Source organism: Panthera tigris, chromosome A1, assembly GCF_018350195.1.
Source record: "Panthera tigris isolate Pti1 chromosome A1, P.tigris_Pti1_mat1.1, whole genome shotgun sequence".
NCBI lineage: Eukaryota > Metazoa > Chordata > Mammalia > Carnivora > Felidae > Panthera > Panthera tigris.
Window position 1 is genome coordinate 1,936,997 of NC_056660.1, and position 26,819 is coordinate 1,963,815.

The 26,819-nt window shown below is 44.8% G+C and overlaps 1 protein-coding gene across 2 annotated transcripts in view; it reads right to left on the bottom strand.

Moving 5' to 3' along the window:
• LATS2 (large tumor suppressor kinase 2) overlaps positions 1 to 26,819 on the bottom strand; it is a 76,244-nt gene that overhangs the window by 39,191 nt on the left and 10,234 nt on the right. For both annotated transcript variants that reach the window (XM_042979064.1, XM_042979139.1), the window contains one exon: positions 23,986 to 24,555. In XM_042979064.1, coding sequence (XP_042834998.1) covers positions 23,986 to 24,324 — 339 coding nt within the window. In that variant the 5' untranslated portion in view covers positions 24,325 to 24,555. The remainder of the gene's footprint in view (positions 1 to 23,985; positions 24,556 to 26,819) is intronic.

Here is a 26,819-nt window from a genome sequence, read left to right on the forward strand (position 1 = left end):
ACAAATGGAATTAATGCTAATGTGTGTTCTTTCGTGCAATATATCTTTCAGCATGTAACCAATATTAAAAACAAAGAGAGGTTTCACATTCTCTTTCTCTCATGAAGTCTTGCAAATCGGGTATATATTGACTCACGTATCTCAACTCAGATAGGCACACCCCCGTGGCTCCGCGGCCCTGAGTGGCTCAGGCCCCGCCCAGGCAGCGTGGCCCAAGAGCTCCAGCCGTGTCCACTAGGCCACTCAACAGTTACGCAGAACCCAGCAGACTACTCTCCCCAAGTCGCGGTTTGGTTCTGCTTTGTTCACAGGTTCTTATTTATTTAACAGATTCTTATCAACTATTATCAATATTGTTAATATTGATAATACATGTTACTCCCTGTATCTTTAATGAAGCATAACTTACATACACTGGCAGAGAAGAGTTTCTTGTTGGTGGCTGTGGGGGTGGGGGGTGAGGCATGGACATATTGGCAGGAACACCTATGGGAGGGTTCCTGGAGAGGACAGGGACCCAGATGAGTGGAACGATCTCGTTCAATAACTACCTTTCAGAGTCTTCCTCCATGTATGATTATTTAGGTGTTTCCCTCTAATTCATGACATATGTATGAGGTAGCATACCATGAAAATCTTCTGCTTGGCTTTTGTGAGCTCTGGACTCAAAATTAGGTTTGGGTCTTGACATTGTTCATGGCAGCATCTAGAACAGTAGTAAACGTATGCTGGTCAGCTGGCTCATAGGTGGCAGGACGGTGAGGAGGATGGACTGAAATTCTTGCCATGACGCCTCACATAATGCTCCAGGCTAGAGGGGTGTTGAGCTGTGGAGACATGCCCCTGATGGCCATGTGGCCCTGTAGATCTGGGGTGGGCTTTTCCATCAGTCTTGACTCCGGCAAGGATTGGATTAGGGCTTTATCCTTAAGCTTCTTATTTTTTTTTTTTTATTTATTTTTTTTTTTTGACAGAGCTTGCACATGCGACTGGGGGAGGGACAGAGGGAGAAGGAGAGAGACTCTTAAACAGGCTTCACACCCAGTGTGGAGCCTGATGTAGGGGCTCGATTTCACCACCGTGAGATCATGACTTGAGCGGAAATAGATAGCTGGGTGTTTAACTGACTGAGCCACCCAGGTGCCCCTGTCCTTAAGCTTTGTAAAGTACAGCTCGCTTTTGTCCTTAATTTTGCTTGACATTTTGGAAGAGCTTCTCCATCTCTCCCTGTCACCACCCCCACTCCCCAAGAATTGGCCTGATCATCCTTAAGCCACCTCTGAAAGTACTGGCCAAAACCAGCAGTGCCCCCAAGATCAATAACGGTCTCTGGAACTTACATCTGCTGCCCCACCGTCTTCTAGGCTGTAGGAAGGGGGAGAAGGAACAAACTGCATTCATTTTAACTGGACAACTCAGTAAGTGTGACAGATACATACAACTGTAAAACCATGATCACAAGACACACAGTGTTTTCATCATTCCTGACATTTTCTGAGTGCTCCTTTGTGGTACTCCCTCCTTCCACCCCACCCTAATTAACCACTAATCTACTTTCTGTCACTACAAATTAGTTTCTTTCTCTAAAATATTATGAAAAGATGGGAATGCAAGCTGGTGCAGCCACTCTGGAAAACAGTATGGAGGTTCCTCAGAAAACTAAAAATAGAACTACCCTATGACCCAGCAATTGCACTACTAGGCATTTATCCAAGGGACACAGGTGTGCTGTTCCGAAGGGACACAGGCACCCCCATGTTTATAGTAGCACAATCAGCAATAGCCAAAGTATGGAAAGAGCCCAAATGTCCATCGACGGATGAATGGATAAAGAAGATGTGATATCAGATATACATGCCATGGAGTATTACTCGGCAATCAAAAAGAATGAGATCTTGCCATTTGCAACTACGTGGATGGAACTAGAGGGTATTACGCTAAGTGAAATTGGAGAAAGACAAATACCATATGACTTCACTCATATGAGGACTTTAAGAGACAAAACAGATGAACATAAGGGAAGGGAAACAAAAATAATATAAAAACAGGGAGGGGGACAAAATGTAAGAGACTCATAAATATGGAGAACAAACTGAGGGTTACTGGAGGGGGTGTGGGAGGGGGGATGGGCTAAATGGGAGAGGGGCACTAAGGAATCTACTCCTGAAATCATTGTTGCACGATATGCTAACTAATTTGGATGTAAATTTTAAAAAATAAAACAAGTTAAAATTAAAAAAAAGAAAAAAAAAAAGAAACCCAACACGTGGTTTCAGGACCAAATCCTCACTAAACTGCACAGGGCAGTGTGTTACAGTAAAAAAAAAAAAAAAAAAAAAAAAGCCCAGACTCTAGTTTCAGACTCTAGTTTCAGTATGAACTAGGTTCAAACTACACAACTGTGTTTCGGAGCTTATGTGGCTAAATTTGTTTACTCTCCTAATTTCGTATTCTTCATTTGCCAAACAGAAATATGTTAGGGCTTCCTTTCCTGCAAGAGCTTTGTAAACATACAGATTAAAAAATTATTGAAGGTGTTTCAATGAAAAAAAAAAACTATGAAAAGAAAATCCTATATAATCCTACTTCGTGTTTAGCATCTTTCATGCAGCCTGATTTTGAAATTTGCCCACAGCGTTGCGTACGTAAGTGGTCCCCACAGGCTTCTTTTAATTGGTGAATAGTATTCCACTGTACAGACGTGCCAGCATTTATTTATCCATTCACCTGTTGATGGACACTTGAGCTGTTTATTGTTTTTGGCTATTACAAATAAACCTGCTATGAACATTTATGCACAAGTCTTTTTGTAGACATAGGTTTTCATTTCTCTTTGAGAAATAATTGAGAGGAATGACTGAGACGTATGGTTGGTACATATTTAAGAAATGCTTTTACATTTCCACCGTAAATTTAAGGAAATTCTAGTTGCTATACATCCTCACCAACACTTGGTGTTATCAGACTTCAAAATTTTATCCTTGGGGGCGCCTGGGTGGCTCAGTCGGTAAAATGTCTGACTTCAGCTCCGGTCACGATCTTGTGGTTTGTGGGTTCAAGCCCTGCGTCGGGCTCTGTGCTGATGGCTCAGAGCCTGGAGCCTGCTTCGGATTCTTGTGTCTCCCTCCCTCTCTCTGCCCCTTCCCTGCTCATGCTGTTTCTCTCTCTCAAAAATGAATAAACATGAAAAAAATTAAAAAGTAAAATTTTATCCTTTCTAACAAATATGTAGTTGTATCTCATTGTGGTTTTCATTTGCACTTCTCTGATGTCTAATAATGTTGAGTATTTTTCATGTTCTTAGTAGCCATTCTTTTTTTTTTTTTTTTTTTAATTTTTTTTTTTCAACGTTTTTTATTTATTTTTGGGACAGAGAGAGACAGAGCATGAACGGGGGAGGGGCAGAGAGAGAGGGAGACACAGAATCGGAAACAGGCTCCAGGCTCCGAGCCATCAGCCCAGAGCCCGACGCGGGGCTCGAACTCACGGACCGCGAGATCCTGACCTGGCTGAAGTCGGACGCTTAACCGACTGCGCCACCCAGGCGCCCCAGTAGCCATTCTTGTATATTCTTTCGTGAAGTGTCTACTCAAATCTTTGCCCATTTTTAAAGGCTTGTCATTTTATTATTAAGTTGTAAGAATTCTTGGGATGCCTGTGTGGCTCAGTCGGTTGAGCATCAGACTCTTTATTTCGGCTTGGGTCATGATCTTGAGGTTTGTGGGATCGAGTCCTGTGTTGGGCTCTGTTTTGGTAGCTCGGAGCCTGCTTGGGATTCTCTCTCTCTTCCTTTGTCTCTGCCCCTCCCCCGCTCATGCTTTCTCTCTCAAAATAAATAAACTTTAAAAAATTCTAAGAATTCTTTATATATTCCCAAAATAAGTCTGTCATCCAATATATGAACTTGGAATATTTTTTCTTATCCCGTGGATTGACTTTTTGTTGTTCTAAATGATGTCTTCTGAAGAATAAAGGTTTTTAATTTCAGAAAAGTCACATTTATCAATTTTTCTTTGGTGGTCCATGCTTTCTATATTAGATTGAGAAATCTTTACCTTTTGCAAGATTGCAAAGATTTTCTCCTATGTTGTCTTCTAAAAGTTTTTGTAGTTTGTATTTAGGTCTATAATCCATTTTGACTTAATTCTTGTGAATGGTGTAGAGTTTGTAGAGTTAAGCATTCATTTTTGTCCGTTAGATTATCCATTTATCCCAGGACCATTTGCTGAAAAAACAAAAAACTTCTTTCCTTTCCCACTGAATTTCCTTGGTAACCTTGTTGAAAATGAGTTCACTATGTAAGTGTGAGCCCACTTTTGGACTCTGAATTCTGTTTCACTCATTTGTGTTATCTACCCTTATGACCACACTGTCTTGATTATTGTATAGCTCTAGAATCTATTATAATCTAAAGTTCTAACTAGTATGAGTCTTGAAACTACATAGTTTAGGTATTCTACCTATGTTCTTTTTAATATAGCTTTTGCTATTCTAGGTCCTTTGTAATACATATGAATTTAGAATCAGCCTGTCAATTTCAATTAAAAAAAAAAAAAAAAAGCCTGCTGTGGCTTTATTGGAATTGTGCTGAATGTACAGATAAGTTTGAGGAGAACTGCCATATTAACAATGTTAAATCTTCCAATCCATGAACGTGGTATCTCACTCCATTTATTTAGATCTTTTTTAACTCAGTGCTGTTTTATATTTTTTACAGGTCTTGTACACATTTTGTTAAATTTATCCCGAAGTAGTTCGTATTTCTAAATGCTATTGTAAATGAAATCACATTTTAAATTTCAATTTCCCAGTGTTGCTAGAAAACTACTGATTTTGACATATTGACCTTTTCTCTTGTGACCATGCTAAGTTATTTTGCAGGAAATTATTAGTTCTGGTAATAGATTCCTTAGGATTTCCTACAAAAGGACCATGTCAAATATAAATAAAGACAATTTTACTTATTTTCCAATCTGTGTACTTTTATTTTTTTTAAGTTTCCTTTTTCTTGAGAGAGAGCATGGGAGAAATAGAGAAAGAGGGAGAGAGAGAGAATACCAAGGAGGCTCTGTGCTGTCAGCATGGAGCCCGATATGGGGCTTGAACTCATAAACCACGAGACCATGACCTGAGCTGAAGTCGGACACTTACCCGACCGAGCCCCCCAGGCACCCATGTGTACTTTTCTCTTTTACTGCTCTTTAGGCACTGGCCAGGACCTCCATAGAAGACAGAAGTGGACATCCATACTTTATTACTGATCTTGGAGGCAATATACTCAGAATTTCACCATTAAATGTGATGTTTGCTATAGATTTTACACAAGTGCCCCTTGGGAATTTGAGGAAGTTCTCTTTTATCCCCAGTCTCGTTATGAATGGCTATTGGATTTTGTGAAATGCTTTTTCTGCATCTATGGAGATGGCTTTACTCTTCACTTTGTTGACATGGTGAATTACATCAATTTTCTAATGTTAAAACAATCCTGCATGTCTGGGATAAATTCCATTCAGTCCTAATATATTTTTACTGAATGGCATTTGCTAATACTTTGGTTAGGATGTTTGCCTTTATAGAGCATTTATAAAAGATACTGGAATATTGGTCTATAGTTGTCCTCAGTGGTTCTGTCAAGTCGTGATATCAGAGCAATATTGGTCTCATAAGATTAGTCAGGAACCACTCCCTACTCCTGTCTTTTGTGAGAAAGTTTGGCTCATGTTACTATTACTTCTTCCTTAACTGTTTAAGAGAATTCACCAGTGAAGCATCTGAGCCTGTAGTTTTCTTTGTAGGAAGGATCTTATTTTTAAAATTTACTTATTTGTTTTGAGAGAGAGAGAGAGAGAGAGAGAGAACCAGTGGGGGAGGGGCAAGAAAGGGAAGAAGAGGATCCAAAGCAGACTCTGCGCTGACATGAGAGCATGATAGGGGCTCGAACTCACGAACTGTGAGGTCCGTGAGATCGCGACCCGAGCCGAAGTTGGACACTTAACAGCCACCCAGGCACCCCTTGGTAGGAAGGACTTTAATATGAATTAAACAGGTATTAGGTTATCAGATTTTTCTATTTCTTCTGGTTTTAATTTGGTAGTTTTTGTCTTCCAACAAATGTGTCCATCCATCTCATCTAAGTCACATTTATTAGATCACGAATTTATTGTTTACATATTCCCTTACAATCTTTTTAGTGTCTTTAGGCCCCTTGGTAATATCCCTTCATTCATTCCTGAAATTGGTCATTTGCTTCCTCTGTGTTTTTTTCTTATTTACTTTTTTGGGTAAGCTTGACTAGAAGTTTATCAATCTTATTGATCTATTCAAAGAACCAGCTTTTGGCTCCACTGATTTTCTCAACTGTTCTTTTTTCTTTAATTAAAAAAAAATTTTTTTTTCATTTATTTATTTTTGAGAGACAGAGAGAGACACAGTGTGAGTGGGGGCGGGCAGAGAGAGAGGGAGACACAGAATCCGAAGCAGGCTCCAGGCTCCGAGCTGTCAGCACAGAGCCCGACGCGGGGCTCGAACTCACAAACTGTAAGATCATGACTTGAGCCGAAGTCGGACGTTTAACCAACTTATTTGTTCTTATAGTTTGTTTTCTTTATTGTTTCTTTTCTTTGACTTACCTTGGGTTTAATTTACTGTTCTTTTTTTCTATCTTCCCAAGGGAGAAGGTTAGATAATTGATTTTAGGCTTCTTTTCTAAAATATACGCTTAAAACTATGAATTTCCCTCTAAATACTGCTTTAGCAAAATCTCACAAATTTTGATATATAGTTATTCAGAACAAGTACTTTACAACTTCCTTTGTGATTTCTTTTCTTTTTTTAAAATTTTTTTTTAACATTTATTTATTTTTGAGACAGAGAAAGACAGAGCATGAGCAGGGGAGGGGCAGAGAGAGAGAAGGAGACACAGAATCTGAAGGAGGCTGCAGGCTCTGAGCAAGCTGTCAGCACACAGCCTGATGCGGGGCTCGAATCCACAAACTGTGAGATCACGACCTGAGCCGAAGTCGGACGCTCAACCGACTGAGCGACCCAGGCACCCCCCTTTGTGATTTCTTTTCTAAGTCATGACTTGTTTAGATAGGAGCTGTTTAACATCCAGATATTCAGGGCTTTTAAAGATTTTAACTTTTTTCTAATCTAATTTCATTGTGGTCAGAGAACATACTGTTAAGATTTCGATCTTTGAGAAGTTACTGAGACTTCTTTCTCAACAAGTGGTCCACCTGTGAACATTCTACACGCACTAGAAAAGAACACTGATTCTGCATTTACTGTGATGTTTACAAATGTCAATTACGAAGTTCAAGTGGTTGACGATGTTCCGGTCTCCTCCACACTTACTGATACTCGTCTCCCTGCCCCACCACCTGTTGAGAGGCGGGCCGGGCCCCACATAGGACTGGGGCTTTGCTGATTTTTCCTTTGCTCTTGCTCTGTCTGCTTCACCTCACATGGTTTGAAGCTTCGTGTTTAAATGCACACTCGTTACTGCATCTTCCCGATATACGGGCCCTTTTATTATAAAGTGGTCCTCCTCGTCTCAAGTAGCACTCATCTTGAAGGGCACTTACTCTGATATTAATGTTGCCACTACATCTATTTTATGTTTACTGTTTGCATGGCTTATCTTTCCCCAGACTTTTGTCTGAGGTCTAATTGCGTCCTTGTATTTAAGAAGTGTGTCTGGGGGCACCGGGGGTCAGTCAGTTAAGTGTCTGACTCTTGATTTTAGCACTGGTCACGATCTTCGTTCACCACGTCAGGCTCTGCACTGACAGCACAGTGCCTGCCCGGATTCTCTCTGCCTCTCACGTGCTCACATGTGTGCTCTATTGCTCTCAAAATAAACATGTGGAAAGGAGAAAGAAAGAAAGAAAGAAAGAAAGAAAGAAAGAAAGAAAGAAAGAAAGGAAGGAAGGAAGAAAGAAAGGAGGAAAGGAAGGAAGAAAGGAAGAAAGGAAGAAAGAAAGAAAGAAAGAAAGAAAGAAAGAAAGAAGAAAGGAAGAAATAAAGGAGGAAAGGAAGGAAGAAAGGAGGAAAGGAAGGAAGAAAGGAAGAAAGAAAGAAAAAAGGAAGGAAGGAAGGAAGGAAGAAAGGAAGAAAGGACGAAAGAAAGAAGAAAGGAAGGAAGAAAGGAAGAAAGAAAGGAAGGAAGGAAGAAAGAAAGAAAAAAGAAAGAAAGGAAGGAAGGAAGAAAGAAAGAAAAAAGGAAGGAAGGAAGGAAGGAAGAAAGAAAGGAAGAAAGGAAGGAAGAAAGGAAGAAAGGATGGAAGAAAGAAAGAAAGAAAGAAAGAAAGAAAGAAAGAAAAAGAAAGAGAGAGAGAGAAAGAGAGAGAGAAGTGTGTCTTATAGACAGGATATAGTTGCTTTTTAATACAGTAGGACAACCTCTAACTTTTGATCGGAGTGCTTAACCCCTTTGAGCAAATGTAATTATTAACATGGCTTTATGTAAGCCTGTCATTCCTATTTATCTCATCTGTGGTTTGTTCCTTTGTTCCTCCCTCCCTGCCTTCATGATTACCTTCATGGTAATCAAAATTTTCTTAGTATTCCATTTTATTCCCTAATTGGCTCTCTAGCTTTAGCTCTTTGAATTGCTCTTAGAGCAATCTACAAACTGCAATGTGCATTTTTAATTTATCACAATCTACTTAAATGTTAATTTGTAATTATGTCAGACGAAACACAGAAACCTTGCAATAAATAATACAATTCCAGGGCGCCTGGGTGGCTCAGTCAGTTAAGTGTCCGACTTCGGCTCAGGTCATGATCTCATGGCTCATGGGTTCAAGCCCCACGTCGGGCTCTGTGCTGACAGCTCGGAGCCTGGAGCCTGCTTCGGATTCTGTGTCTCCCTCTCTCTGTCCCTCCCCCACTGGTGCTCTGGCTCCCTCTGTCTCAAAAATAAATAAACATTAAAAAAAAGTTAAAAAAAATTATACAATTCCACTCAGTCCCTTGTCCCATACGTACTGTTATATCTATATGTATGATAAACCCACTGATACAGTATAGTTTTTGCTTTAAATACTGATGTCTTTTAAAGAAATTAAGAGAAAGAAAGGAATAAATTAGTCTTTCATACTTGTTGATATTTAGTATTCCAAGTGCTCTTCACTCCTCCCTGTATATCCTGTATTTCTTTTAGTGCAAATGGTTACAAATTTTCTCAGATTTTTGTTTCTCTGGAAATGTCTTCACTTTTTTTATTTTTTTAAAATTTTTTAATGGTAATGTTTTGAGAGAGGGAGAGAGTGCGCAAGTAGGGGCGGGGCAGAGAGAGACAGGGAGACACAGAATCTAAAGCAGGCTCCAGGCTCCTAGCTGTCAGCACAGAGCCTGACGCGGGGCTCGAACTCACGAACCGTGCCGTGAGATCATGACCTGAGCCGAAGCCAGACGCTTAACCGACTGAGCCACCCAGGCGCCCCAAAGAAAGGTCTTCACTTTCATTTCTGAAGGACAGTTCTGCTACATATAGAATTCTCAGTGGACAGATTTTCTTTTTACTTCAGTGCTCTGGTAAATGAGAGAGTCCAGCCAGAAGCAACCAGGCATTGAGAGGAAGGATCTCAGGCCTCAGACCTCAGACCTCTCTGAATCCTCAGTGCTTAGCACAGTGCATGACACCTTATAGGTGCTCAATAAATATGTGCTCAAAGGACTGCAGACATGATTTGGGTTCACTTCTGATTCTGCCTTTTACTACTACTGAATGTTACTCAACCTCTGGGCAAAACTAACTTGCATGAAACAATTACAGAACAAGACTCCTGGAGTGATTTCACTTTTAAAAATCTAACGTTGTTAGATTTTTGTTGATAATAACGAAAACCTTGAAATAATCTCATTGCCCAAAAACTGGGGAACTGTTAAATTCTGGCGGATGGCAGTCCACCACGACGGCATATAAACGTTTTAGACTAATGTTTTCATTGATATGAAGAAATGCTTTGTAAACAAATGTGGAGGGAAAAGAATTCAGGACGCAAAACAAGGAACAGCCAGATCTGGATTTCTTAGTGTCACTACTTAGTAGACACGTTATCTGCCGTGTGCATGGTAACCTGCGAACTAGTTTTCTCCTCTGTAAACGTTGGCAGTGACAGAACCTTCCGCATGGGCTTGATGAGAGGATTAAGCGATATTCACATAGTAGTTGCTCAAATATACTAGTTTCATTGACAAGTAGTTCTAGTGGGTGATGGGCACCGAGGAGGGCACCTGCTGGGATGAGCACTGGGTGTTGTCTGGAAACCAATTTGACAATAAATTTCGTCTTAAAAAAAAAGAGTAGTTCTAAAATACCAACCACGTAGTCATAAAAATTATGTTAAAATTAAATCTACATGTTTATTTTGTTGAATGTGTTAACAGTATTGTGATTATGTTTTTTATTGTTGTGTTTTGTATCTTTTTCTGTCTTTTAGAGATACATTTAAGTATACATGAGTGATAGGGGTACCTGGTGGCTCAGTAGGTAGAGTGTCTGATTCTTGATTTCAGCTCAGGGCATGATCTCATGGTCGTGAGATTGAGCCCCACACTGAGTGCACAGCCTGCTTGGGATTCTCCCTGTCCCTCTCTCTCTGCCCCTTCCCCGCTCACCCGTGCTCTCTCTTCTCTCTCAAAATAAATAAATAAACATTTTTTAAAAATAATAAAAACATATATGAGTGATAAATGAAACGATGCCTGATATGTTTATTAAATATCCTAGATACTATACTTCAATTAAGTAACGTACTTTCTAAAAAGTTGTCCAGAGATAAATATTAATGTACTTTTAAATTTTTTCCAAAATAAAGAGTTAACCAAAACAACAAAAAAGAAATATAATATGGTAGGGGCGCCTGGGTGGCTCAGTCAGTTACGCATCTGACTTCAGCTCAGGTCATGATCTCCATGGTTCGTGGGTTCGAGCCCCATGTAGGGCTCTGTGCCGACAGCTCAGAGCCTGGAGCCTGTTTCAGATTCTGTGTGTGTCTCTCTCTCTGCCCCTCCCCTGCTCACGTCCTGTCTCTCTGTCTCAAAAATAAATAAACGTTAAAAAAATAAAATAAAATAAAATAAAATAAAATAAAATAAATAAGTAAATAAATAAATAAATAAAATATGGCCAAATAACAGTGATTATCTCTGGACAGTGGGTTGATGGGTCAACTCTACTATATGAAAATGTCTTCCTCTTATAAATGGCAGGGTGACAGTTATTTCTCTCTTTCTCTTTCAAGTTTCATGGGTAAAACTGAGAGACTTCTAGCTTTGGGTCTGCCCCTCACCTGCTGTATAGCCTTAAACTGACCACATCATCTTTCTGGGTCTCCGTTAATTCAACTGTGTAAAGAGTCCTGTGGGCTAGATAGTCCCTAAGACCGTGTAGACCACGGTTCCCTGGATGGTGCTGAGAGAAACAGGAATTCAGAAGAGGGAGAGCCCCGCTTGTGCTGGGAAAGGCCACAACGATGCATCATGGCAGAAGTGGGGCGGGAGTGGGTAGACGCGGCTGGGCTGGCAGGGAGTGCGAAGCCAGCGAGTGAAGCCAGTGTGGGAGAAAGTCGCACCGCTTGGTGGTAGTTGCCTCTTGTGTAAAGAGGCAAACACAGCTGGAGCAGGCGGGCTGTACGGTAACGAGAGAGATAACGAAGTCTGGTAAGTTAAGTGGAGATCAGACGGCAGGAAGAAGACGGGAGTGGATACCAAGGGAGTGGCTGACTGTCACCTTTTAGGAAAGAGATACTGGGTCAAAGAGACTATTAGAAGAATCTAGATAGAGAGCAGCGTGTTAGCACTGCAATGACAAGGATGTGAAAGCTACACAGGAGAAAAAAATAGGAACTGGGGAAAGTATTCATTGGTGACTGAAGTAGAGATTATAATCAAAGAGAAGTCAACGACGGAGGTCTCAACTTTTTTGATGAACCACTCCCAGACCTTCTTGAGAGAAAGCGAGAGGAAAAAGGAGAGAGAGCACACATTTCATGTTGTAGGAGGAAGAGTTCTGAAAGTACCAGTGAAATCCTGAAGGAAGGGCAGGCTGCATCTCTGCTGACTTGAGTCCTCTTTCTACTGGAGATCTCAGGACCCTTGGCCCAAAAGGTGGAGACCAAATATGGCAGACTGGAACCAAGCACACAGGACTTGGGAACAGATCGCCAGACACAGGAGGGGGCCTCTTACGTGAACACTTCCAGCCCAAAACACTGGAGGAACAGTGGGGATGCCAGAGCAGCAGAGCTGAATGAACCACGTGGCGTCCAGGGAGAAGGAGGAGGTGACAGGGGCACACGCACTTTCCAGAAGCCTCCTCTAAGGCCCTGGAGGCGGACGGCTGCCACAGAAGCCGATCCGCTCCAGTGCACCCCACTCATGCCTGGGCCTTCTAGATGCCAAACGCCACTAGCTTTACAACGGCCCTCTGCGCAGTAGAAGCTTTCATAACCCAACGAAATTGCTTTAAACTTACAATGAATGTTTACTTGTTGGCCGGAGAAATGTCAGTACCGTTAATCACTTGTTTTGAAACAACCTTTATTTCTGCCCAAGGTAATTCTTCTAATGTCGTGACTGACCGGATAGATATCAAAGCCACAAGAGCACACGCCTTGCACAGGTCAGAGCAAACCTCCTCCGTGTGATTACCACTAAGGCTGGCGAGAGGGCGACGCCGTCCCCGGGAAGCTCCCTGAAACCCTGCTCTCCAGCCACCTCACACACTTCCCAGACCGATGACACACAGCACTGTGGTTCAGCCACCTTCCCTTGTGTGCCCACCACGGGCCGGGCGCTTTACGTTCTTTCTGGTCTGCAGCACAACTCCTACCCCGGGACTGATGGTTACCCAAAGCGTACAGATGAAGAACTGTGGGCTCAGACAAGTAAGTTGTTAGCCTGTGGTGACGGCCAGCGGGACACGTGGCTATGTTCTGGTCTCCTGACCAAACCCACCGCCTGACTTACCGAGATCCTTTCCTCCTTACTAAGAGAAGCCCGGTTCTATCAGGGGCAGCCATGTGCCCAGCTAAGTACACATTTCCAAGGCTGCTTTAACCTCTTGTGGCCAAGTGACTAGGTTCTGGCAGGTGAGGCGTGGAGGAACGCGCCTCAAGGAAGAGCCAGCGCCAGATGGGCATCTTGGCTGCTGTGCTCCTGCCTCCCGCAAGCATCGCTGACTGGAGATGGAAGGCTTGAATTATGGAGAACAGAACCAAAAGAGGGGAGGAGCTTGGTCCTTGAGGACACTGCAGAACCACCAAGCTGGCCGTGTCCTACCAACCTCCAGCCTTCATCATGTCCCCTATGGCTATTAAGCTCTGTAGCTAGGGATCTGTCAGCAGCAGCTCAATTCGATTCCCAAACCATACTCCGAGCAAGCTCCGTCTGAACTGAAATCCAGTCTGTCCAACTCTAATAGCTGGAGATCTCTGCTGAGCCTTCACCGTTTAGCCACAGCTATGCTAGACGCTCGGGGTAAGGGGGAGGGCATGAAGAATGGCATCAAGGGAAGAGAAACTTCCTACCGTTTCCCGTATCTCCAGGAAAGACATCAAGTACACTTACAAAAATTCAAATTGTTGAGCGGAAAATCACCAATCTGAAAAACAATTATGAAAAACATCTCCCTTCCCAATATACTTACTAAAGAAAATTCTAAAAATCCAAGATGAGTAGAACTTCCATACAACTTGCATGATGAACGTATTCTGCGTTAAACTTGAGAACTACGAAACCCTGGTGGTAACTGTTAACACCAAAATAAGGAGCAGCTGGGTAGTGACTATGATAACGAATGTGGCTTTTTTGGCGTTAAGTTTGAAATTTATAATAACTGCATGAAAGGTCAAAGGACGTAAAAAAGCCCTCAATTTCCTTGTTGAGTTATCTCACAACGGGTTGGCAATGACAGGGACAGTTGAGGGAGCCCTGAACGGACTGCACGCAAACATCAGACTCGGATGTCGGAGCCACTTCCTAGGACCCACTCTACCGAGTTCCACGCAGAGCTGAGGTTGCAGGCAGTGGCTGTGCCTTCGTCGCCATCCGGGCGCCTCAGGAAGGGCTCATATCCAGGGCCCACTCCTCACCAAATGAATCCAATCTCTAATGCTGGGGCTTGGGCAGCAGTACTTTTCCAACATTCCCCAAATTGGAAACCCACGGGGCGCAGGGAAAAGGAGGACCGTAGAATTATCCCACATCCTCTGTAGCACTTGCCGTATCTCCGGCACTTGCCGGGGGAAAGCGCTATGCAATGGAACATATTAAAATGCTCACTGATCACCTACTAGGGTGGCGTGAGCCATCTAATGGCCACGGCCATATTTGTAACGGCAAATAACCACCCCGGTAGGAAACTGCTGGCTTTAGGTAAACAATTATTTGTGACTCCCAACATTCTTCACATTATGGCACATATGGAGAACACGAATAGTTGTACCGCATGCTTGGATAAAGGGGAAAGCTTGTGCAAAGAGGAGGCCAGGACCGGGGCCCCCGAGGGCAGCCAGACCCAACACCTGCGCAAACTCGTAGCCCGTCGTTCCCAAAACCCAGCCAGAGAGCTCCACTCGGCACGCGACACACTGTGGGGCACACACCAAGCTGAACGTCCAGATGTTGCTGCCCTGGGCTTGTTACGGCCTGTCCTTCTCCCCAGAGGGCAGGCCTCGCCGACCTGTCCGCCAACTACTCTCCAGGACGACAAGTTCCCGAGTCGGCTAGCAGGTGGGCCACGCACAGGGAGGAGAGACATGGTGTTCCTCAAGAGATGTATTTTGGTCTTGATGTACTAGACTCTGCATCCTGTTTTAAGAGGAAGATGGACCAGGGCACCGGGGGGCTCAGTCGGTTGAGCATCCGACTTCGGCCCAGGTCATGATCCCGCACTTCGTGGGTTCGAGCCCCGTGTCGGGCTCTGTGCTGATGGCTCGGAGCCCGGAGCCTGCTTCGGATTCTGTGTCTCCCTCTCTCTCTGCCCCTCCCCCACTCACACTCTGTCTGGTCTCCCCCCAAAATAAGTAAATGGCAAAAAAAAAAAAAAGAAAAGAAAAGAAAAAAAAAGAGGGCGATAGATCCAATCTCAGACACTTAAATAAGGGCCTCCCCTCAAAATATGGCAGTTTTCCGCTACTCACGTCTGCAAAACTGTCACCACTGTCTATTACCACACGCCTACTGCCACTGTTAAGAATGCAGAACAAACCACCAACCTGACAAACAGAGGTGTCGTTTTGTAGGAGTCGCAGAACTCATTGTTGGCAGGGTTGGAAACAGAAGGACAGTTTAAAAAATGTTTAAAAGAAACTTGGCAAAATAGAAACCGTCGGGATTTGCCAGTTGTCCGAGTACTCGTTTGTCCTAATCCTTCCGTTTCTAAAATGTTTTCTGAGTCAGTCAGGGATATCTATGGAGGTTTATGCAAAAGGCTGTTCATCACAGCCTTAACTGAACGAGGAGCCATCACACCGAGGCGCTCCTGTGCCTCCATCGATGGGAGCAAAGCAAACCCGTGCCCGTGATGCCGCCAGGAGAGGGAATGGGAACCTAAGGACAACTGACCATCCGGAGCCGGCCGGGCTTTCCCGAACAAGGTAACCGCTGAAGTGTGCCACGCAAATACTCCTCTTGCTTTGCTTCTGCGTCTTCCCCCACGAAAGCCTCTTCCCCCACGAAAGCCTCTTCCCCCACGAAAGCCTCTCCCTGAGCACCTGTCGGTGGAGCACTCGTAGCCACTTGGGAGTTGCGGCCGCCAACCGGAGTCATCTTTGCTCGGGTCAGCTTCCAAAATGTTTACCGTGCTTCGGTTTACCCGTGCACACCACTTATTTACAATGAGCTATAAAACTTCCATTTGGACAGTGGAATACAATACAGGTGTTGAAAATGGAAACGTTTATAACAAATCATCCGTCCCTCCGTTTAAACAGCAGATGTTTTTGAGAGTTTGCAGTCTTAGGTCCAGGAGAATGAAGACCAGAACAAAACCACTGCCTAACGGGGCTTAACTCTGAAGAGACAAATGGATATTACACAACATACACAACGAAACACTCAGGAACAAATTGTGATAAACGCTATGAAGGGAAGTTGCTGGAATGACAGAGAAGAAAACAGAGGGATCTGGTTTAGACTAGGGGGGTCAGAAATTACTTTTCTGAATCTGTGACAGCAAGACAAGGCTTCAAAAGGAGTAGGCAGTTCTCAGGCCAGACAGGGCCAGTGCTGGGAAGTGGGAGGGAAGGCAGTGAAGCCCCGGGGCCACAGCACCAACTGCAGGACACGGGGTGTGACCGGAGGCTGTGACATGGGCCCTGCCTGCGGGTCAGGAATTCATCCCAAGTGCAGTGGAAAGGTTTCGAGAAGGAAATGACAGGATCTTTTCCTTTTCAGAATGACTACGGGGAGGGTTCTGTGCAGGGAACAGATGAGGAGGGGCCGGGAGGTACCGCAGAACCATCAGGCAAAGGCGGAGGCTTGGCAGGTGGGGGGACGGGGCGGGGGTGTGTGCACACGCAGGGCACAGTCTGGCAGGGAACTGACTGGCCGCGACGATGGGTAAGGAGGGTGAGAAGAGACAGATTATACACGTATGCTTTTTGCAAAGGAAGAAGTGGGATCATCCTGCAAATACTGTTTTTCCCACCTGGCACGTCCCTCCTTTCCTTAAATTCCTTTAGTCGGAAAAAAACTTGGTCACTTTTATACCAAAATGTTCAGAGTGATCATATCTGACCTGTCAGAACTACAAGCAATTTTTCTTTTCTTCTTACACTCTTCTGTATTTTTCAAGCTTCCACAACGAACACATACTACTTTCAAAACTAGGGGGAGGCCTGTGTGGTGTGTTGGGGGGGAGGGTATAAAACAAGGGTATGATGTGCTTGTGTCTTGTCAAATGAATTTTAAATAGCCGACTTTAATAAAATATACAGTCTATCTTTCGCAAGGCCACATTTAATTTGAGAGGCAAAGGCGAAAAAAAAAAAAAAAAAGAGGGGGAAAGCAAGGAACTGCTACACCCAAAAGCCATTGTAATACAATTTCCTGTCACATTACTGGCATTCCTAAACTTAAGTGTTTCTTTTTTCCTTCTCCTCTTATTGACATTTCTGGGCAGTACCGGGTGGGTGCTGGTAACCCTGAAAAGTGGTTCCCTTCCCAGAGGAAGGGACAAGGAGGAAATGTGCATGTTATCTAAACTCCTTCTTTCTTCATTAGCAAAACCCCTGTATTACAGAGAAATGATCTCGAGGCAGGGCTTGTCACCAGGATAAAGAACAGCACTCCGGGGTTAACACTTCTCTAGGTCAACGTCTGGCGCTTTCCGGAGGACGCCTCCCGTCCGAGCGAAACACGCTACGAGGCCGGGTGGTGTTTGTCCTCTTCCAGCCCCGACGAGTCCCGAGTCGGCGAGGGCTCTGCGCGGCCGGCCCAGGGGGAACCGCCTCGGCAAAGCGGCCCGGCTGCACCCACGGCGCGTGCGCAAACTCGCCCCGCGCGCACGGCCCCGGGCACCGGGACGCCCGGCGGACGCGGCCCCCAGAGGCCAAGTGCAACGACAGCGTGACCACCTGGCCGCACAACGCTAGGCATCGAGCCCCCGCGTAACTATGGAGGTCCGAGTAGGACCAGCTGGAGCCCAGGAGGAAGACTCAAGCCGCTGCAGGAGGGCTCTGAGCTGAACCGTACCGCCAGGTGCCCGGATCCAGGCAGGGGAAGGTGGAAGCCGCTGTCAGCAGCCAACAGAAAAGCTGGAAAGGCCCCCGGAACACGCGAAGCAGAAGGTGCGGGCGGCCAGGCCAGGCCGGGGATCCGGGGGCCGGGGATCCGGGGCCGGTGCGTACAGTGGGCGGGGCGTCCCTGGAGAGGATCGGATGGGGCCTGTGGCCGGTGGGCGAGGGGTCCTGGGGACAGGAAGGGCTGAGCAAGTGCCGCCAGCCCCAGAGAGCAAGAGGACACAAGGGAAAGGAGAGGGCCAAGTCACGGAGCAGAAACGCCCACCAGGACCGGGCGCACAGCAGCCAACACAGAAAATGGCCAGCAACATGCACACTGCAAGTTAAAGCCAGAGCTCTGCATGACCACACTAAGGGAACACTGAAGTCTGTCCTCTCCAGTGTGTGTCATAAGCACGTCTAACAACCCTTACCGAAGATACAAGGTCAGTAGGAGCTGGGGGCGGAGGGGAGGGGGGCAGAGGAGAGACCTCCAATCACGTACCACAGTTTCCTGGGCAGTACTGGGGTCCACGGGAATGCATCTCGAATGTTTGCTGTGTAGTTTCAGCGAGGTTAGCTGTGCAAGTGCTTGGAGCAGTACTTGGCCAGGAGGTAGGGGTCCACACCAGTGTCTGCCCTTCGTCCCTGAGGCCCCCAGGCGCCCCAGGCCTCGCCCCTGTGCAGCGCCACTCTTGTGGCAAAAGGACCAGGGTCCCGGAAGAACTTGTGGAATGGGTTGAGAAACCGGACTTTTCTACACTTTTTGGCTTGAGAATGCAAAGAAATTCACTCCCCCCCCCCTTTCCTATTAACCAGATCACCTCAGATTTATTTGGCGCTGTGATCATTATTCTCAGGAAACCTGCCTCTGAATATACAGCCTGACCGTGGGCTTTTTTCTTAGGCCAAATTTGGTGTAATCAATCAATGTGTTTGTTTACATTTCTTCGTACCTTCATTCCAATAAAGATTTAAGTCACTTAAACATTCGCAATAAAGTGAGGAAAAACTGGATTAAGTCAGGATTAGGAAATTGATGCTAACACAGAAATTCAGGCCTAGAAGAATATAGCGATAAAAAGCCAGGGCCCTAAAAGAGTCTTGGAAGCTGCCAGACTTGGCAACCCTCACAGGGGATCAACAAGGGAGGTGCCTGAAGGTCAGGATATGGGGCGGTCCCCAGAGAAAGTGCACGTGCTAAATGCTGCGGAGAAGCAAAAAATGTCTCCTGGTACTCGCTTCTGAGAGAAAATTCTCATCGAAGTCTTCCTCTGGACGACACAAGGTGATACCATGCTTCGCTGTTCCACGGAGCGCAGGCTACTACTGAACAGGAACCTTGCCACCGCGAGGCCCCCATGCCATCCGTCCATCCGTGCGCCCCGAGAAGCCTGGAGTGTGGCGAGCCTGCCCCGTCAGACGCTTCCACCTGCCTACCCGCCGCAATTCAGTAAGAACACACAAATCACATGCTTCTGAGAAGCAGACGTGTCACGCGTCTTCACACCACTGCAAAATCAAATCAGTGGTTTTTAAAAATTTGTCAGGAGGGACACCTGGATGGCTCACACAGTTAAGTGTCCGACTCTTGATTTTGGCTCAGGTCGCGATCCCACGGTCGTGGGAACAAGCCCTGTGTCAGCCTCTGTGCTGACAGCACAGAGCCTGCTTGGGACCCTCTCTTTCCCTCTTTCTCGGTCCCTCCCCCCTCTCAAAATAAATAAACATTAAAAAATAAATAATTAATTAAAATCTGTCAGGGAGAGAAAGAGGGAAAAACCTGGTAATATCATCACTTGACAAAAATGAACTACTGGGACCTCATTCTGCACCGCAAAGGAAACAATCAACAAAACTAAAAGGCAACCAATGGGATGGGAAAAGATATTTGCAAATGACATATCAGACAAAGGGCTAGTATCCAAAATCTATAAAGAGCTCACCGAACTCCACACCCGAAAAACAAATAATCCAGTGAAGAACGGGGCAGAAAACATGAATAGACACTTCTCTAAAGAAGCCATCCAGATGGCCAACAGGCACATGAGAAGATGCACAATGTCGCTCCTCATCAGGGAAATACAAATCAAAACCACACTCAGATACCACCTCACGCCAGTCAGAGTGGCCAAAATGAACAAATCAGGAAACTATAGATGCTAGAGAGGATGTGGAGAAACGGGAACCATCTTGCACTGCTGGTGGGAATGCAAACTGGTGCAGCCGCTCTGGAAAACAGTGTGGAGGTTCCTCAAAAAATTAAAAATAGATCTACTCTACAACCCAGCAATAACACTGCTAGGAATTTACCCAAGGGACACAGGAGTGCTGATGCATAGGTGCACCAATACCCCAATGTTTATAGCAGCACTCTCAACAATAGCCAAATCATGGAAAGAGCCTCAATGTCCATCAACTGATGAATAGATAAAGAAATTGTGGTTTATATACGCAAGGGAATACTACGCAGCAATGAGAAAGAATGAAATATGGCCTTTTGTAGCAACGTGGATGGAACTGGAGAGTGTGATGCTAAGTGAAATAACTCACACAGAGAAAGACAGATACCATATGTTTTCACTCTTATGTGGATCCTGAGAAACTTAACAGAAGACCATGGGGGAGGGGAAGGAGGAAGAAAAAAAGGTTACAGAGGGAGGGAGCCAAAACATAAGAGACTCTTAAAAACTAAGAGCAAACTGAGGGTTGATGGACGGTGGGGGAGAGGCGAAAGTGGGTGACGGGCATTGAGGAGGGCACCTGTTGGGATGAGCACTGGGTGTTGTATGGAAACCAATTTGACAATAAATTTCATATTAAAAAAATACATATCATCACTTGAAACCATTAAGAGTACAAGAAAAACTGAAACTAAATTTTATAAGATAAAGTAAATGCTAAATTTAATTACCAATGCCAATATTAAAAGTATCCAATGATACAAAACATGACACTCATAACCAAAAAACTTATCTTTACAATTCCTTAAATCTAAATTGATTTGTTTCGAGAGAGAGAGAAAGAGAGCATTTGTGTGCAAGCAGGGGAGGGGCAGAGGGAGAGGGAGAGGGAGAGAGGCTCAGTCCCAAGACCCTGGGATCATCACCTGAGCTAGAATCAAGAGGCCGACACTTAACGAACTGAGCCACCCCGGCACCCCTTAAATCTATAGTTAAAGAACAGGGGCGCCAGGGTGGCTTAGTCAATTGAGCATCCACTCTTAATTTCAGCTCAGGTCATAATCCCAGGGTCCTGAGATCAAGTTCCTCGTCGGATTCTGTGCTGAGCGTGAAGCCTGCTTGAGATTCTCTCTTGCTCCCCCCTCCCCTGCTCGTGTTCTCTCTCTAAAAAAAAAAAAAAGAAAAAGAAAAAAAGAACAGTTCCTTGCATAAGGAATATTAATCTATTGGCCTTTTTTTGTATAGAAATTTTCATAAGCCTTTAGTCATGTATGTGTGAAATATTTTAGACACTATCATTTGACATATACACTATATCATTACACAGAAAATACTTAGTCTTTTTCTAGAAATTTCTATTTAAAGACATTTCAATTAAAAACATACCCAGGAGGGGCGCCTGGGTGGCGCAGTCGGCTAAGCGTCCGACTTCAGCCAGGTCACGATCTCGCGGTTCGTGAGTTCGAGCCCCGCGTCGGGCTCTGGGCTGATGGCTCAGAGCCTGGAGCCTGTTTCCGATTCTGTGTCTCCCTCTCTCTGTGCCCCTCCCCCGTTCATGCTCTGTCTCTCTCTGTGCCAAAAATAAATAAAAAAAAAAATAAAATAAAAACATACCCAGGAGCGCCTGGCTGGCATGCGACTCTTGCTCTTGGGATCGTGAGTTTGAGCCCCACATTGGGTGCAGAGATAACTTAAATTAAAAAAATAATTTTTTAAAATATATACCCAGTACATGCTAGTTACATGGGTGTAATTCACTGGGTGAAATTCACCCAGCTGTACACTTAGGAATCATGTACTTCTCTTATGTAAATTTTGTTTTATTACGAAAAGCCTAAAAGAAAACACTCCCTTATAAACATTCGGGCAAATATTTCCAGTTAGTCTCAGGTCAAGTAAAATGGGGAAAAATGTGTGCGCATGCATATACGATGGATAAAATGGTGCATATAAAAGTGTGTAAGACCTCGGGAAAACCTGGAGTTTACTGCCATTCTGATTAATATTAGGACTAAAAATGACACTTAAACTCAAAATACAAGAGAACATAACCGAACCTACATTAAAAGGCAATATAGTAGGAGACAAAGGAAAAAGGACAGCTGCAACACTAGAAGTCTCTGTGCCTATTACACCGGATCTAATCATCTGAGCTGTGGGAGACCGAACTCTAGAGCTACTGTTGATCCCTTCCACACATGCTACTTGGGTTCCCGTCAGGACTTTCTGACCGGAATTCTCTAAAAGCAAAATGCATCCTGTATACAGACCAAAAACGGTCCAAAGTGGACTGTGAGGGTGAAGGCAGAACTGTTTTACTTTACAAAGTAACACTACACACTAAAGTGATTGAATTATTTCAGGAGCATTAAATACGGCAAATGGAGTCCTTTCTGCCAGCAATTAACATAAATTAAATGTTGATGGGAACTTCACTGGTGTCACGATCCTTAATTTTACTATATTTGTATTTTACTGTCTTGGATACAGCACCGGCTCCATTATTTCTTGCACTGTAATTATCACTAACGGATTCTGCCATAATGAGATCCCACCTGTATTTTGGATTATTTGCTTCACTTGTTTCTTTTTACCACAGCTGAAACACAACTGCAAAGAACACCCTGCTCTGATTACCTCTTTTGTTTGCAAGCGATTTATAGAAGATTTTAGGCTTTGCTGTTGGGTTTCAGAAGTCTCTGCGATCTTACTGGTATTTCCCCAGGACTGCTCCTTCCTACTTTCAAAACCATCAAGTTCTGTTTGTCAGGGGATAGCACTTGGCAGCGTGTTTAACTTCATATTTTCACAATGAGAAAGGTCATGCCTCTGCTGTCAGCTTCCACTGCTAAAACACTCGGCACCACATTATTCATGATCCTGTGCTTTATAAAAGCAACTTTCAACTCAACAATGCTTCCTTTACACAAGTTAATCCCAGTATATCCCAAAGTGTCAAGGAAGTGCCCTGCAAAATAGCACGATTAGTTTCACAAACATATCATCTGAAAAATGTAAATTCTCTAGCTCAGTTCTATGGTAATCACCTGCAACCAGAAGGCTGCGATTGCTTTTGGAAATAAGAGGGCATTGTTAGCCTTTTCCTGTGACTGTGAGGCCAGGAGTAGGTAATTAGGTTATTAAACTAAAAGTGCTCAAGCCATCTTGATATGCTTTGAGCATGAAATCTTACTAATTTTCCAAGGCAGCAAAAATGCCTAGCTTATTTCCATTTTCATGCAACTGTGACTCTTAAGACGACAGATGGTAACAAAGCATTAGCCTTCAGACGTCCCTTTAGAAGGCAATTACATTTTTACCAGTTCCATTTTACTAAAGACATTTTTACCTGGCCGGACACTAGTTCCATTTTACATGGTCCTGCCCCTCAACCTGGGTTTTACGTAGCTATGCCAATCACGACAGGATCATAAATGCATAGCTGTCGGTTGTGTGCTTATATGTTATTGGTACCACCTCCTTCCTTATTAAGGTGTCTCTTATTCTTAAGCAACCGAACAGTCAGACCACACGTGTTGCCACCAGTCTGATGACCTCTCAAGCCTGCTCACTTCCCTAACATAGCCACATCTCCTCTACCAGTATACACACCAGGAGAAAACAGAGTCTAAGAAGAGCCAATTCATGTTAATCGACCTTCCCCTTCACTAAGTAAAAAAATGCACAGACCAAAACCAAGGGAAGCCAGTGTCTTCCCCATGACCGTTCAGAATAACCCCAAATAAACCCCAAAGAAAGGGCAAGTGTGAAAGCCCCTCACCACTTTACACGGACAGAACCGAGAATGCACGTGGTACCATTGCAGTAGGGTTCACAAGTGTCTGGATCCTGCCTGCAAAGCAAAAGCAGCCAAGAGACCCTTCTGGAGAGAAGGTGGAAAACAATACAATGGCACCCCGGAAGGGCCTTGGATTTTGACCCGGAGACACTTTTCTTAGTAGCTAAGTCGGGGCCTTGGAGGGGCAACCGCAGGACCTTCGGCTGCCTCCACTGTGCTCCGACGGCTGGCTTACTGTAACTGCCCCCACGGGAGCCTCGGGTGCACCCACCTGGTCGCATCCCGCGTTCACCAATTCCTGCAGCATCTGCCGGTTTACTTCTGCAGCTGCGGAAGTGCCCGATTCATTAGCAAAAGGCAACAGGGAGTATCTGATTTCTCTCAGGGCTTTCTGGTAAGGTCCGAACTTCGGGGTGGCTCTCGTCTGCTGCTGCCGGGCAGCATCCTTGCCCCCCAGGACTTTGGCGGCCAGGGGAGCGTCACTGTTTGGTCCCACCGGCAGGCCCTGAGCGGAAGACTTGGACGGCTGCTTTAAGCCCTCTCGGATCTCCTGCAGTCGCTGGCGGCTGTTTCCAGAATAAGTCGTGGCAGGAAAAGTCTTTGGCCTCATTGTTAGTCCAGTTTCCTTTTACCATAAATACAATCTTCTTAAAGTGTTTTGTTATAAAAAAAAAAAAAAGAAGGAGAAGAAAAAAGAAAAAAAAACTGTCAACAGTATCAGTTAGTTGTAAACATACTTTCAAAACAATTTCCTTTTGAAAATTTTCTTTCCTTCAATATTTGTAGTTCCTATGGAGAACCTAAAATTTTCCAGAGACTTCATTCCGAAGATCATCACTATCTGAAAAAGAAAATGGAAAGAACATACTCATTGATGGTCTTCACATACTGTTGACAATACTTTTCAGAAACGGGCAATGATCTTGAAAATATTCCACTTGAAAGGATTAAGAAAGAACACATCACCTCTCAGAAATGATAAAAATAGTGTTCAGCTCTAGTCGGCGCCCATGACCTCTAGGGCTGTCCCAAGATGTTTCCTGTAACATGTAATCTGTAATAAAGTAAATCTCCACAAGCTCATATTACTTACAAATATTCACCTCAGAGTAAGAACAGTAAGTAGTATTAACGCATCGTTCACTCGAAATACTTCATTATAACAGAATTTCACTTTGAAACTTGCAGCTTGAGTATTTAGGGTTAAAGCTGCCACGTGAGGTCTTGGATTTCTGGCTTGTTCCTAATAACCACTCAGTTCATAGCACACACCTTTGTCTCTCATCTCTGTGGCTTTACTAACCCTTCCCCGACCTGAACCTGTGGTCCTTCCATGTCTTTGCAAAGCTTGCCGTGTAAAGCCCTTCCAGACTTCCTGAAAGACGCCACAAACTTGTCACATTAAAAGTGTCCTATATCGCAAGTGAAAGAAGTTCTAACACCATGTGTTATGATGAGACTTTGAAGGTAACAACTCCCTGGGTTTTTTTTTAATAAAACGGTCACCTTCTTATCAGCATTTTGACCTAAATGCCAAAATAAAAATACGTTTCTTGGAGACACTGATCCTTACGCGGACGGGGACTGGTAAAATCACGAGGGTGATTCCGTTCTCAGAGCGCACTGCGACCGTACCGACAAGCGGCTGTACCAGTAAAGGTGATCCGTGTGGATCACTTGAGCACAGAAGCGGCCCCCACGCGCAGAGCCAGAGACCCCAAAGCCATTTCCGGTAGTGAACGAGACCTACCCCAGGCCTCATTGACTCCGTTGTTGTTGCATTCAGAAAACAAGATGCTGCCCTTGGCGGCCAGCTCCCCCGGAAGCAGGATCTAGCCCAAGCCACTTGCCCGCTGGGTGACCTTGAGCGAGTCCTCTGACTCCCCGCGCGAGGCACAGCACGAAGCCTGGCAAGAGGGTGGGGGGCGCCGAGAAAGAGCGCGCATGCGTCTGGCCCGGAGCCCTGGCGGCACAGCCGGTCTTGGGGGAACCGCGCCGTCTGCCACTCGTGTGAGTACGGCTTATGTCGTCAGCTCTCGCGACCCGAGCGCGGGTGCCCACGGTGGCAAAAGCGAAGGCCCGCGCGGCCGCTGGGCTCACACCCCAAGTTCCGGCGGGCCCGCTCCCTTTCCTTCCTGTTTTGCCCTCACTCGTTCCACTCCTTTTAGCCCATAGGACTCGGGGAGCAAACTGTAAAGGATAAGCATTTTGCATTTTAATCAGCAAAGAAAAACTGACTCGAAAAAGAGCACCCTTTAAAGGGAAAGGAGCGGCGGGATGTGAACTTTTTGTTTCAGCGAGGAATTTTAGAACTGCAAAATGGAAGTCTGCTTCCCAGACACTTGCACGTCGAAGAAAAACTGATGGCCAGTATTTATCCGGTATCTACTAGGTGCTGGGCTCTGAGAGTTCTATGTGAATTTACTTACGTAGATCTACCTCATAACCACACATGGCCGTAAACCTGAAGAAACGACATCAAAATTACTATTCTTTTCTTACAGGTGGGAAGGTGGAAGGTCTGAAAAGTTCTATCACTTTCTCAATGAAACTGAGGGAAGAGTCTATTTACGAAGTAAGAACCAGACTCAACACATTTTCCAACATGGAATTCATGTTCTGATACACAACGTTTCACACAGCAGTCCCTGACACGACTGTTGTAAGACTCTGCAGACAGGGAACAATTAGATCCAAGAGCTGCTGAGATTTCCCCGGGGCCTGGACCAGAGTGTTGGCAGGGAGCCAGAAACCCAGAGCTCTGCTTAATTGGTGTAAAATGGGGCATACTGTAACCACACTCATTTTCAGTGACTTCGTGGTCCAAGCATCTGTTTTGAAATACCTAACTTTCTAAAACCAGGGGTTCCCGTTCCAGCAAAAATAGAGAGGTTCTCAGGGAGCTGCCAAGCACGTATGGAGGGTCCCGAGTGATTCGATATGTCTGAGGACAGGCAGGAGACTTAGCTCTTTTCCTGTGGGAATTTACACAGATCACTTTGTTTCCCATCTCTAGGGTCTTCTTACCCTTTCTTTGAAAACTAAAATACAGAAGACGTAAATCATACTATCTTCTCACAACACATAATCAGGGAGGGTTTCTTC